General features: G+C 52.0%; 1 protein-coding gene across 1 annotated transcript in view; it reads right to left on the bottom strand.

The window, feature by feature from the left end:
- Positions 1-4183: 4183 nt before the first annotated feature.
- Positions 4184-14345, bottom strand: part of USP22 (ubiquitin specific peptidase 22) — an 84181-nt gene continuing 74019 nt past the window's right edge. Inside the window, exons 9-13 of the mRNA XM_059668328.1 lie at positions 11515-11641; positions 10626-10717; positions 8763-8825; positions 7981-8130; positions 4184-7232 (exon numbers count right to left, since the gene is read on the bottom strand). Of these exons, the coding sequence (XP_059524311.1) occupies positions 7190-7232; positions 7981-8130; positions 8763-8825; positions 10626-10717; positions 11515-11641 (475 nt within the window). The 3' untranslated portion in view covers positions 4184-7189. The remainder of the gene's footprint in view (positions 7233-7980; positions 8131-8762; positions 8826-10625; positions 10718-11514; positions 11642-14345) is intronic.

Raw genomic sequence — 14345 nt, 5'->3', positions numbered from 1 at the left:
TTTAGTGGGAGAAGGGAGCATGACTGGCCCTTCCGACCAGTGAAGAGAGAAACGATTCTCTCTTCAACAGCACTCAGTGAGGCTGTCAGAGGCAGGTCCCACACCCAGACACCGAGGCTCCTGACTATTGACTAAGCACATCGATGAGGGCTTTATTGTACCCTTCGTCTGTCCCTGCCAGACCCAGCCCAGCAGCGTGCTCCAGGGCAGATGGCGAGTGGGATGACAAACCAGCCTGGACTGGCAGGCCACCAGGATCAGAGAGCGGACCGAGCCTGGCAGACTCGGCATAAATACACTGGGGCCTCCCCATTGAAAGTCAAGTCGGATGGACCAGAGGCACAGAAAACCTCCCGAGCCAGTGTGTGAGGCTCCCAGGCCTTTCCTAGTTCTTATAATCTGTCTCCGTGACTGGACTCTGTATCTAAGAGACTTTTCTTGTCTCTGGCCTCCTGCATTCTGAACATTCAGAAAGCATCTTTCCTGCTTTCTTTTTTCTTTTAAATTTAAATTTTTTGTTGTTTAAAGTATTACATATGTCTCCTCCTCCTCCCCCCGCCTCCCCCCATTGACCTTCTTTCTTGATCTGTTTCTCATACATCCCTATTTGGACCTAGCCCTTACTTCCAGTACCCTCCTGCCCTCATCCATGCCAATCCTTGGAGAGCTGTTACTAGCCAGAATTCCTTATCGAAAGTCAAGTATGTTTTAGAATTTAGAGCTTCTCGGATTTTAGAGAAGCCTGATGCCTCCGGTAACAAAACAAGTCAAACCTGTTAATATTTGTTATTGGACAGTCTATGGGAAAAGAGGTCAGTGTCCCTGACTAAATAGTATTGCGTGTTTTAGAAATTCTTGTGCCACACCAATGTGCCTCTTGTGGCACATGGGTGAGAATGGCTGTCTGCACACATCATAGCTAGAGCTATTAGATTAGATGGAAGTGGGGGGTGGGGGGCGGAGAAAAGTCATGTGACTGCCACTGGAGCCTGGATCTTCGCTGTTTTTTTTTGTTGTTGTTATAGTAAAACTGTGATTCTATTGCACTTTTCTGAGTTGTGTGAATCATTCTAATGAATCAGCATGCCAAAGTGGACAGTGGGAACCCCAAGATTTATAGCCAGTCGGCTAGAAGTGTGAGTGGTCTGGGAATCCTGAAACTTGTGTTGTGTCTGAAGTGAGAGTAGTCTTGGGGAGAACTGTACCTCTAATTTGTGAAGTCTGGCTGAATGCTGAGTAGTGTCAGATTTGCATTGCAGAAGGGTAGTGTTTTCCTTTCCTTATTTTGAGCCATTTTGTGATGGTTCAGAATTCAGAGACATCAGTGAGTAGAAAAGACAGCACAAGGAAGGCATGGGAGTCAGTGTGGAAGGACTGCTCATCCAGCTCAGAACACTGAATACCTTTTCAGGGTTGTAACAGCTACAGATGCTTTTAAGTGCATTTGGCAGCAGGAAATGGGGGAAGCAATGAATTCCTCACATAATGGTTTGGCTTGCATGGGAATAGCACTAAATGCTGCTTTTCCACTGCAGCAAAAATGTGATCTGCTGGTTAGAGCATTGTCCTGATAGGCCCAAATTGTGGGTTTGATCCTTGGTCAGGACTCATACAAGAATCAATCAATGACCGTATTACTAAGTGGAACAACAAATTAATCTCTCTCTCTCTCTCTCTTAAAAAAAATCAATAAATTAAAAAAAAAAAAAAGATATGCCCTTCAAAGTGGGAGTTGCTGCACCTTGCAACACCTACAACACAGAGGCCCAACGCTTGGCAGGCCTTGCTGGACTGGAGGCAGCACACCCCACCAAGTGCCAATTTGACCCACCAACAGGGGCACCACACGGCTTGGTTCCCAGTGGGACCGAGCAGTAAGTTCAGGCTGCACCACCACTCAGACCTCATGGTCCAGGGAGACCACGGTGCTCCAAGGCTGAGGCAACAGGAGGCCCCACGGGAAAACAGCACAGACCTCCAGGGTTCCGGGCAGAGCAGACCAAATCTGCAGCCTCCTCTACAGACAGTTACTCTTTTCAGAAACACCTTGTTTGCTGTTCTTGGACTTCGTGGAGACTACACACCATTCATAGGACAACAGTTGACCAGAAGCCTGAGCATCCCATTGTAAACCGAGTGTCATCTGCCTTGCTTGGCCTTGAGGTGGGGTGGGTACAGCGGCCAGAGTGGGAAAGGCATGTCCAGAAGTGCTGTGACCTGAGCAGGCGGGTCAGGCTTCGTTACCAGAGACCTGTGCATGGCCCCCGTGACCAGGGAACCGAGGGGACCCTGCCGGACGCGATGGAGGAAACCCTGGGAGTGGAACTTGGGAGCAGGAAATGGGTTACCCGCTTTGGAGAGAGGCCACAGTGCTGATCTACACGGGCTTATGGGAAGTCACCAACAGCCTGGATGGACTGTCAAGGACTTAGAAGAGGGTTTAAAGGTCAGTGACCAGATCTGGATGGGGACACAGCTCTCAAAACGGGCAGCCAGTGCAGGCACCTGCATCCCAGAGCCCAGAACTCATCCCATGGTGCCCTTCACAACCAGGGGCACAGAGGCACGCCTCGGGGCGCAGGTTGTGTCCTTCCCGGCCCCCATGCTGCTTGGCAGACTCGTGAAGAAGTGGCCATCAAGACAGAGGTGGCCAAAACCGGTTTGGCTCAGTGGATGGAGCGTCGGCCTGCGGACTGAGGGGTCCTGGGTTCGATTCCGGTCAAGGGCATGTACCTGGGTTGCAGGCACATCCCCAGTAGGAGATGTGCAGGAGGCAGCTGATGGATGTTTCTCTCTCATCGATGTTTCTAACTCTCTTTCTCTCTCCTTTCCTCTCTGTAAAAAATCAATAAAATATATATATATATAAAAAAAAAAAAAGACAGAGGTGGCTTGGTGGTTGAGCATTGACCCATGAACCAAGAGGTTCAATTCCCAGTCGGGACACGTGCCCGGGTTGCCGGTTGCAGGCTTGATCCCCAGAAGGGGGCCAGCCATCGATCGAAGTGTTCCTCTCATCAATGATTCTATCCTTCTCCCTTCCTCTCTCTCAAAAATCAATAAAAATGTATTTTTTTAAAAAAAGACTGACGAGGAAGCTAGAATAAGGTCAATGCCACAGATCTGCCCTGACCCAGGCTCGCCAGGCTGATTGCTGAGCGCTGCCTGGCGGCACCGACTCCCAGACAGCACGCCCGAGTGGGCCAGCTGGCTGCCTGGTGGCAGGTGGACCACACGGCCCCCTTCCATCCGGAGGTGGCAGACTCTCTTCCTGAATATCCCACAGGTGAATTCGCCTGCCCTGCCTGTCCGCACTTCTGCCCGTTGCTGCGACATTCCACCAGGAAACGCGGGAGGCAGCTGCGCTCACAAGCCTGTCGGGTGAAGGGTATGGCTGAGGCTCTGTCGTCTCCTCTGGGCCGATGTGTGTGCTTTTAACCAGAAGCCAATCCATGATGCCGGCTCCCCACGGCCAAAACACAGACGGGCCCCAGGCTCGGGCTGGAGTGGGGCTGGGACTGCTCAGCTTTACGCTGAGGAACCTCACCACACGCTCTTCTTCCTCCTGCCTGGAGGGGCGCTCTGCTGCCTCAAGGGGGAGCCCGAGAGGGGAGCTCCCCGGAGACACCTGCTCTGTGTGAGAGGAAGCGACGGCTGCCCATGGGGACAGGAGGGCTCGGCAGGATGCCCAGGGAGGGAAGTAGAGGAACTTGCAGCGAAGGCACCCAGGAAAGAGCACCACAGAAAGGCTCGGGCCCGACAGGTGCACAGCAGCCGAGGTGCTGGGCCGGGAGCAGGTGCCGGGGAGGGGCCAGCTGCCAGCTGCCTGTGGCCACAGCAGAGCTGACAGCAGAGCCACCAAGTCTTCTCTCCACTGACTTACACCTGCCCTTCCACCACCCGAGAGCTTTCCCACCCCAGTCAGGGCTCGGCCTCGGCCTCCACACGGCGTCAGCCAAAGGAGCCCTCAGGTGACTCATGCACAGCAAAGGCCACGTCTGGCGTCCGGGCACGTCACATCCTGCCCCCGTGAGGATGACAGGCCAGACAAGAGAATGAGGTGGCGCAGGCTGCGCGGGCGCCCACACCAGAGCACGGAGGCTCCCAGGCGGCCCGCACCCTGGGACTCTCATCCCAGCCCCTCCTTGGCTGCTGGTGTGAGGAAGGGGAGAGCCAGCCAATGTTCGGAATAAAATGTTGCTTTATTATGACATAGAATGACTACAAGCATGAAGGGAGGGAAGGGCCACGCAGTCCTCACACAGCAGGTGAAAGAGGCGCAGACATCTTGGCACAAACCCACGGCACGATCACTGGGATCTTTTTCTTACAATGTGTGTTTTGTTTATAGCAGGCCCCAATCACTTCAATTATTAAAAAACAAGCAAACACAAACACACGCACAAAACCCCAGCCGGCAATCTTACACAGTGAAAGCGCACACACCAAGCCAAACCACAAAAGCTCCTGGGCCACAGGCTGCCCCTAGCTGGCCTGACCGGCGGCCCAGCACCCCCACTGCTGGGAGCCTCTCCGCACCCTAAAGAGGGAAAGCCCGCTGTGCCCGAGAAGCGCACAGGGGCAGCCGCGTCTCAGTTCAGGTTGTTAAATGCACTGATGGGCGTGGAGGGGCCACCTGACTCCATGGTGGTCAGACACACTTGGTGACGACAGGAACCTACGTAGTAGTGGTTGTTAGGAAACAAAAACCGTTTTCCTGAATTTAATAGCTGGACTGGGAGCTTCTTTTACAAGGACATTTCATGTAACATTTCGTCGCTACCACAGACCCCTGGGAGGCAGGAGGAGGGGAGCCCTTGCGGGCAGGGCCGGGTAAGTGCTCAGAGCCCCAAGGCGAAGGGGAGAGAGAACTTACTTGGAGACACACGCTTCAAATAATGTCCACAAAAGACACGCGTGGGCCCACTGCTCTCCCTGTCCCGTGTCCTCAGGGTGGCTGAGCCTCTGAGCACCAGTGACAGCGGGAGGGGAGGGGAGCACAGGTTGGGGAGCAGGCCGGCCAGATCACATAATCTTCCAGAAACTCCCCACCCTGCTTGATAGCTTGCAGCCAGCGAGGAGGCCCCAGCAGCAGAGGCAGGGAGACCTCAGGCCTCAGCACCCTGCGCCAGCGCAGCCCGCTCGCCGCCCAGCTGCGCTCATCATGGAGGACGCCTCTCCCCCGGCAGGCACACACCTTCGACACAGGCAGCCACTCCTGAAGGTCTGCCCCCACTACTTCCTGAAAACACTTGCTATTTTAAAGCATGCTTTACAGCCGGCGCCCCATTAATGCAGAAACATAACTGAGAGCGAGCTGAGCAAGTGCTTCTAAAACCATCGCGAGGCCCCTATGTTCACTGCAGCCAAGATGAGGAAGCAGCCCAAGTGCCCTCAGCAGACGAGGGGTAAACAGCGGCGGAACATTCACACAAAGGAAACTACTTGATCATTAAAAGGAAGAAAATTTTACCCTTTGAGACAGCATGGAGGCACCTGGAGAGTATCATGCTAAGTGAAATAAGCCAGTCAGAGAGAGACCAGTACCACATCATCGCACTCTGAAATCGAATGAGCAAACAAGCACAGAGACAGACTCATGGACAGAAAGCAGGCTGACAGCGATGGGGGCAGGGCACTGGAAGGGGGGGAGTGAGGAAAAGGGAGAGAACAAAACTCATGGACACACAACAGTGTGGGGGCTGCCAGGGGACAGGCGTGGGTCGAGGTGGAAAATAACGGAAAGAGAACACCTCTCGGGATTTCGCCACGTAGGACGGCTCTGCAGGGCAGCTGCTTGCATGTTCCAGCATTTTCCACAGTGAGGATAACTGCTCAACTCCGGGAGCACCTGCCCTGCCCACTCACCCAGCCAACGAGCTAGTCGGGCCCACTGCCTGCTTCTGTGTGGCCTGTCAACTGAGAGTAGCTGACACATTTTTAAACAGTGAAAACAACTTCATGATGTGAATTATATGGATTCAAGTTTCAGTGCCCATCAATACAGCTCTGTGGGAACACAGTAGTCTCATCTGCTCACCTGTTACCTGTGGCCACAGAGCCACACACTTACCCCTGGTCTCCAGGAGAGTCTAGTCTGCAGCTGGAGGGACAGCGCAGCTCGGGCACGCCCACCGGCTGCTCCAGCAACAAATCCAAGCAACCCCCCCCCCCCCCCCCCCGCGACTCGGGGCTGCAAGGTCTCAGAAAGGGACCAAACGCTCTGAGGTGGGGTCTGGACAGACAGATGCATGCAGCACAGGACAGGCTGCGCACCGCTCTGCCCACAAGGCAGGCAGCTGCCCTTCCCACCCAGCCCTGACCCCGTGAAGCAGGCCCTCAGCAAGGTGAGCACTCCCCTCACCCAACAGGGCCACCGAGCTGTGACGGCCGGTGGGACAGGCAGCCAAGGAGAAAACACGAGGAAGGAAAACAATGAAACCATCGGAAAATGTGTCGCTGACTCAAGAGGAACACGATGAGACTGTTACTACTGTAGCCTGACTCACACCTGCCAGGGGCCACCAGGACACCCAGGCTTGGGGGGGGGGGGGGGGGGCAACAACACAGCACAAGAGCAAGACTCTTGAGAATGACACTCTAAATTTCAGCATAAGCTCGATTCATCCAGTCACGAACACACAGTTACGAAGTCCGTCACGCGGGAAGAGCTGGGAGGGAGGGGAGGAGGGGCTGGCCGGGAGCACGGAGGGCCGGCCTGGCGCCCCAGGCAGTCGGGGCTGCTCTCTGCACACATTTAACAGGAAATTCAGACCCCGCCAGGCCCTCCGTCCTAGTCCCAGCCGCGGGCTTCTCCATGCCCCGAGGTCATGCTCCTGGAATGACTGTCCAGGGGGCTAGCGCCTCCTGAGGCGGCACACACAGCAGCACTGAGCAGAGGCGAGGCTGCTCCCTGCGTGGGGTGCCCCACACCCTGTTGGAGGAGCAGGAGACACAGCGGTGACACCCCCTCTGCCCTCCCAGGCAGGCGCGCCTTTCTGTCGTGCTGTCCTGCTGTGCAGCTCCCAGGTCCCCCCCATGCGCTGTCCATCCACACCCACACCCTGGCCCGGGCTGCAGGCCCCGACGCCCGGGGCGCAGCTGTGGGAATGGGGGGGCCGTGGTGCTGGGTGGGGTCATTTTGTGAGGCGCCACTTCATGGCCTGCGCTCTGACGAGCAGAGGGGAGGCTATTCGTACTCCAGGAACTGCTTGTGGTAGAACAGCAGGTACCTGCAGAGGCAAAGACAGGGCACGCTGACGGTCCCTCAGGTCCCTGCACGAGGCCGGCAAGACCCGCCCTCCCACCCGGTCCTGGCACCGCAGTCACCAGCAGACTGAGTTCTTGTTTGGATGGGTTTTGGTTTAGTCCCCAAGGAGGAGGGTCCTTAGCTAGGAAGTGGCAGTGCCCAAGCCCCCTAAGCCCACCCTCCCGCCTATTCGCCAGGAAACAGCTCCTGAACCGGGCCCCACTGTCCGGGACTCAGGCCCCGGGTCAGTGGCACTGCTGGCAAGACTCCTGCTGCGAAGGCAGGACCACCGCACGGGGCTGTCCTATGCACTCTCCAGGGGGAGGCAGGACCACTGCACGGGGCTGTCCCATGCACTCCCCAGGGGGCTGCCCACAGCCTGGAACCACAGCGCCCTCGCGGCCCAGCAGCTCAGTGGGGCCAGGACCCTAATGAGGGCTCAAGGCCAAGGACTGAGCGAAGCTCAAGGGGATGAGGATATGCTGGAAGGAATGAATCGGGCCAGGAGCAAGGAGCTGCAGAGACCCCCTGCCCGCTCTGGCAGACCAGGAGACCCCTCGTGCCGCTGTCAGGGCGTCCCCTGAGGGCGCTGCACAGGACCAGAGGCTGGGGCCTGTCTGCAACAAGCCTCCTTGCTTCAGCCACCAGAGGTGCACACCCTTTGTAGCACTAAAACCAGGCGTGGCTTTGGGTGTGGATGCCCACGCGGACGCCGGCTGCACCTAACGTACCCCTCGCTGTCCAGCACGTCCTCGATGCTGGCCTTGGTGATGATGGCGTCGTCACACTTGAACCACTGGTCCTTGTGCTGCCGGATGAAGCTGGTGTAGTGGCCGCTCTCCAGGGTCCCCTGGTGGTTAACGACTGCGAACAAGGAGTACCTGGTTTGGAAGGGAAGGAGCAGCCGTGACCTCAGTGTCACCATCACCAGGAGCCTGCACAGCGAGGGGAGCTCCCCGACCCCCCGTTGTGCCCTGGGAACCAGAGCGGGTGCATGGGGTGCAGAGGGAAAGGGGCCCGTGTGGCTCCCCCTGCTCTGCAGCTGCCTCAGTGGAGCCACGTGTGGTGGAAGTGGAGAGAGGAAGGGACCGGGAGACACGGTGAGCACTCTCTCCCTCCATGCTTTCTGCCACGGCCAAGGTGACCAGGCAGGTAGAGAAGAGCAGAGCCTCATGGCAATGCCACCGAAGGAAGAGCCAAGGGGCCCAGGGCGCAGAGGCTGAGCTTCCCGTCGGGGCCTGCGAGGTCAGGCTGACCCTCTCGCCCCGGCGCCAGGAGGAAGGGTCAGGCTCCCGCAGCAGGCCTGAGTGTCTGCGATCAAGGTTGTGACAAGTCCTTTCCTAAAAGATGGATGGGCAGCAAGACAGGAGGCGGCCAGCGGCCTGAAGAAACAAGCTTGCCGTGGCCACGCGTTGCTGCAGCCGTCTCCCGGGAAACACTGCGGTCGCTGCTCCCACCCAAGATGCCAGGGCACTGCCCCCTCCCCCGCCCCCCGCCTGCAGGCGCCGCTCACTTGTTGTCGTTACTGAGACTGTCCGACGGCTGCTGGTACTGTCCATTCATCCTGCTCTCTTTGCTACAACAAACAAAGCAAAACTCAACATCAACAAACTAATTAACCGAAGCAGAGATTTTCAACCTTTTCCATCTCATGGCACATAAACTAATTAGTTAAAATCCTGCAGCACACCAAAAATATATATATTTTGCTGATTTGACCCCCCCCCCAAAAAAGCTGTAATTTTGTAATTTTGATTCATTTGCACTGCACTGCTATTGTTGCGTTGGATGTTGTCATTTCTTAATTTGACGACCTAGGGGAGAAGAGGTCAGTGCCCTGACTAAATGGCCAGGCACTGCGTGTTCTGAAAACTCTTATGGCACAGCAGTTAAAAACCACTGAACTGAAGAGACGCATGACTTAGATAGTAACAGCCACCTTCCTGGGCCCCCACGCCAGGCGCTGTGCGGGACCCATTTTATACACACTTTCTAGTTCTTCCATCTGGACCGGCCGGTGACGCGAATGCAGAGCACACCTGCTCTGAGGTGGGGCTGCCAGGTCTCCCTGGTCAGCGCACCCCGCCAAGGGGTGACGTCATCGGGCCCTGCCCACTTGCTTCCAGCCACCAGCCTGGGGCCGTTTGTTAAGTGGCTCCAGGAGACCAGTGTGTGGCCAATCTATCAGTGTCACACTCTTTTTGGAGGATACATTCCAAGTGCTCTATAATATTGATTTGAAAACAAGAAAAATGGAATCTACAGCTGCAAACTCAACTACGTTTATCTGTATCCAAAACCAACTCCATCAGCTAAAATGCTGCCTTCTTGCTGTGATGCCACCTTGACCAGGAATGGCTGGGGAAAACCCACAGCAAAAGGGCATCTTAGGAAAATGACTGATTAAACACAAGGGGCCTTGGGGCCTTGGCGGGGCAGGAGCTTGGTTAGAGCACTGTCCGCTATGATACACCAGGGCTGTGGGTTTGGTCCCGGTCAGCGCACATCTACACTAATAAAAGAGAAAAATGGTAATTGGCGTACGACGATACCCTTTTCATTGGCTAATCAGGGCTATATGCAAATTAACTGCCAACTAAGATTGGCAGTTAACTACCAACAAGATGGCGGTTAATTTGCATATGTAAGCACAATGCAGGGAGGCAAAAGGGAAAGCAGGAAGAAGCCCCCTGCCACTGACAGTGATCGGAAACCCAGGGGGGAGCTAAGAGCTGGGGGGCAGGGCAAAGGCGGCCCTGCCCCCCAGCCATGATTGGAGAATCAGGTGCCTTTTCCGCCCTGGCCAGTGATAGCAGGAAGTAGGGGTGGAGCCAGCGATGGGAGCTGGGCACGGTCGAAGCTGGCAGTCCCAGGAGCTAGGGGCCCCTTGCCTGGGCCTAAAGCCGAGCCCACGATCGCGGGGCCGCTGCCACTGCAGGTCCCCGCTGCCCGGGCCGGACGCCTAGGCCAGAGGCGTCAGGCCTGGGCAAGGGGCCGATCCTGAGATTGGAGGGTGATGGGGGTCAACGCCTGAGGGCTCCCAGTATGTGAGAGGGGGGCAGGCTGGGCTGAGGGACACTCCCCGCCCCCCGCCCCACACCCAGTGCACGAATTTCGTGCACTGGGCCCCTAGTACATAAATAAGTGGAACAGCAAATCGATGTTTCTATCTCTCTCCCTTCCTCACTCTACAATCAAGAAATTAAAATTTACAAATAAACTAAAATGTGTCTTGGGTAAGATCAGGACAGTAACTTGGCTTTAGCAGTTATGGTTGTGCCAACACCTACAATGGTCTCAGCACAGAACCAGTGCCAATCACTGACCCGACAAAGCCACAGCCTCCCAACGACAAGGCACTGCAGAACTCCCATACCTGGACGCCATGAACGGGGTCATGTCCAGCTCCAGGGGAAAGGACACGTATGTAGTAATCTTCCGCCGCAGTTTGGCTGAGTGTTCAAATCGCTAAGAAAGTGGGGGAGAGGGGAGAGGAGTGAGTTACTCTGAGCACACCCCACAGGTGCTTTTTGCTCTCATTGCCTCTGGGAGGCTCAATAAAACGTCTACATCAATTTAAACTATGGGGTTCCAGGCAAGTCTTGAAATGAAGTTCAAAGTGATAAACCCAAAGTGATAAAAAAAGTAACCTTACGATAAACCCAACAGCGCGCAAGGGAAGAAGCCTCTGGAAGCCAGACAAGCACATGTTTCTTTCACACAGCACCAGGCATCCCTTTGACAACATCAGGCGCCACCAAACCCAGCAAGGAAGCTAGGAATCGTTTTTTGTTTTGCTTTTTAACATTTTTAAAGGGTCATAAAATAAAACAAAGACTATGAAACAGAGATCACATAGCTGCAAGCCCTAAAAGCTTCCTAGCTGACCCTTTACAGAAAGCTCTTGCTGGCCCCTGGACTAGTCACAATGCTAAGGGACTTTGCTGCTTTTAAAGTAAAAGAAAAATAGGAAACTTGGGGCGAGGATGGAAGAACTCAGGCAGCAGTAGTAGAACCTTCACAACCCAGCCCCCGCAGCGCACTCCCACCCTCTCTCCACTGTGCAGGAGCCACGTCCTGTTCACCGGGCCTCTCTTGCCACAGAGAACAGGGAGGGAGGACAGCCTGGCACCTCGCTCGCCAGGCAGCCCTCCTGCGGAGCCACGGCGATGACCACATGTGCTCGGTGGCCCAGACCACAGGCTCCACGCTGCCCTAGGGACTAAGCATTCAGTCTGCTACGAAAAGTTTTCCGGAAAACTTACTTTGAGATGAAAACAGGCGACGATTGGCAGTTTCTTCATGGTGAGCTGTTTAGTGGACTCCTGATAGCTATGGCAACCGCTACATTTGATCTTAGCACTGCTTCCTAAGTGCTCTGGTCTGGTAAATCTACAAGGCATTTAAAAAATGTACTTTTAAGAAAAAATATGGAAGAGTTAAAAGACAGAAAAATTATTTCGTCACTTTCAATGGATTCATTTCCCTAGTAAAAACATACATACATTCGTACATCTGTCACCTTCTCCCTGTATCACTTTAAAAAATGCTTACCTTATAGCTGAATGGGTAATAAAACAAGAACCATATGAAGGCTACAAGAGACCCACCTCCTACCAAAAGGTACACACAGACTAATAGTAAAGAGATGGAAAAAGATAATTCAGGCATATGGAAAACAGAAAAAAAGCTGGGGTAGCAATACATAGATAAAAAATATTTTAAAACAAGGGTGATAATAAGAGACAAGAAAGATATTAATTACGTAATGATAAGGGGAGCTATCCAACAAGAGGATGCCCTTGTAAACATTTATGCATCCAACACAGGAGCGCCTAAATATGGAAAGCAAATCTTGATGGCCATAAAGGGGAGACTGACTCTAGCACAGTCACAGCAGGAGAGTTTAACACCCCTTAACATCTACGGATAAAACTTCCAGACAGCCAATCAACCAGGAGATGGCAGCCTTAAATGACACACTAGAGCAGATGGACTTAATTGTTATCTTCAGAGCATTTCACCCCAAAGCAAGAGAATATACATTCTTTAAAAGCGGACATGTTAGGATAGAGCACAAAACAAGTTAAGATACAAAACAAGCCTCAATAAATTTAAGAAAACTGAAATCATAGCAAGCATCTTCTCTCAACCATAATGCTAGGACACTAGAAATCAATTGCAAGAAGAAGATTGAAAAACACACGAAGACATGGAGGTTAAATAACATGTTAGTAAACAATGAATTGGTCAACAATGAGATCACAGAAGAAATCAAAAGATACCTTGAAACAAACAACCTAAAATCTATGGGACACAGCAAAAGCAGTCCCAGGAGGAAAATTCGTAGTATCATACGCTGATCCTCAAGAAAGAAGAAAAGTCTCAATCTAACTTTGCACTTAAAGGAACTAGAAAAATAAAAAACAAAGCCCAAAGTGAAAATAAGAAAGGAAATAACAAAATCAGAGCAGAAATAAGTCTAAAAACAATACTAAAAAAAAAAAAAAAAATTAAAAAATCAATGAAACCAAGAGCTGGTTCTTTGAACAGATAAACAAGATTGGCAAGCCTTTAACCGAACTCATCAAGGGAAAAAAAAAAAAAAAAAAAAGAGGACCCAAATATATAAAATCAGAAATAAAAGAAGCAAAGTAACAACTGACACTGAGGAAATACAAAGGATTGTAAAAAAATATTACAAACAACTATATGCCAACAAATTGGACAATCTGGATGAAACAATCTTCCAAAACTAAGTCAAGAAGAATGGAAAAATGGAAACAGATGACAATGAATGAGATTGAAGCAGTAATAATAAGACTCCTGCCCTAGCCAGTGTGGGTCGTGCATAGAAGGTCATGGGCTCTATCCCCGGTCAGGGTGCGTACATGAGGCAACCCATCAAATGTTTCTCTCTCTCCCTTTCCCTTCCTCTCTCTCTAACATCTGTAGAAGCATGTCCTTGGGTGAGGATTAAAACAAGCAAACAAACAAAAAACTTTCCAACAAAGAAAAGTCCTGGACTGAATAGCTTCACAAGTGAGTCAGGAAACAAGAAATGTCTCCTTGAAGAGAAGGGAAGACTCCCAAGCTCATTACACAAGGTCAGCCTTATCCTAATTCCAAAACCACAAAGAAAGAAAAGAATAAGCCAATCTCCCTGATGAACATGGATGCCAAAATCTTCAACAAAATATTAGCAAATCAGATCCAGCAACACATGAACAAGATTATACACCACAACCAAGTGGGATTTATTCCAGGAATGCAAGGTTGGTTCAATATCTGCAAATCAATAAGCATAATATACCACATAAATGAAATGAAGAATAAAATTCATATCAATAGATGCAGAAAAAGCATCTGATAAAACCCAGCACCTATTTATGATAAAAATCCTCAACCAAGTGGAAATAGAGGGATCATACTTCAACATAATAAAGGCCATATATGACCACCTACATCATACTCAACAGGCAAAAGCTAAAAGTGTTTCCATTAAGTTCACAAACAAGACAGGGGAGTATGGTTTCAGCACTCTTATTTCAACATAGTACTGGAAGTCCAAACCACAGCAATCAGACAAGAAGAAAAAATAGCGCTGGTGGGTGTGGCTTAGTTGGTTGAGCATCATCCCATACACCGATCAGGGCACATGCCCAGGATGTGAGCTTAATTCCCAGTAAGGGGCATGCAAGAGGCAGCCAATCAATGTTTTTCCCTCTCCCTCTAAAATCAATAAAAACATTTTTTTTGGGGGGGGGGGGTAGAGAAATAAAAGCATCCAACATGTTAAGAAAGAAGTAAAACTGTCATTATTTGCAGATGACATGATACTATATATAGAGAACCATAAACTTTATTCTTTTGAGACAAACCGTTCAGAGACCCAATTTTCCACTTCTTTGTACATTTTGAAGTGCTGCTCTGTCTACGGCCATACCACCCTGAACGCGCCCGATCTCGTCTTAAGTGCTGCTCAGAAAGTGCATGTGCCGTCGATCAGAACAAGTGGTAATCTGAAGGAGCAAGGCCTGGTGAATACGGCGGGTTGGTTAATACATCCCAGGCAAGATCTTTTAACGTGTCTTTA

Source organism: Myotis daubentonii, chromosome 16 (genome assembly GCF_963259705.1).
Source record: "Myotis daubentonii chromosome 16, mMyoDau2.1, whole genome shotgun sequence".
Taxonomy (NCBI): Eukaryota; Metazoa; Chordata; class Mammalia; order Chiroptera; family Vespertilionidae; genus Myotis; species Myotis daubentonii.
Note: the sequence above shows the minus strand (reverse complement) of the source record. Positions and strands in the feature narration are given on the sequence as shown.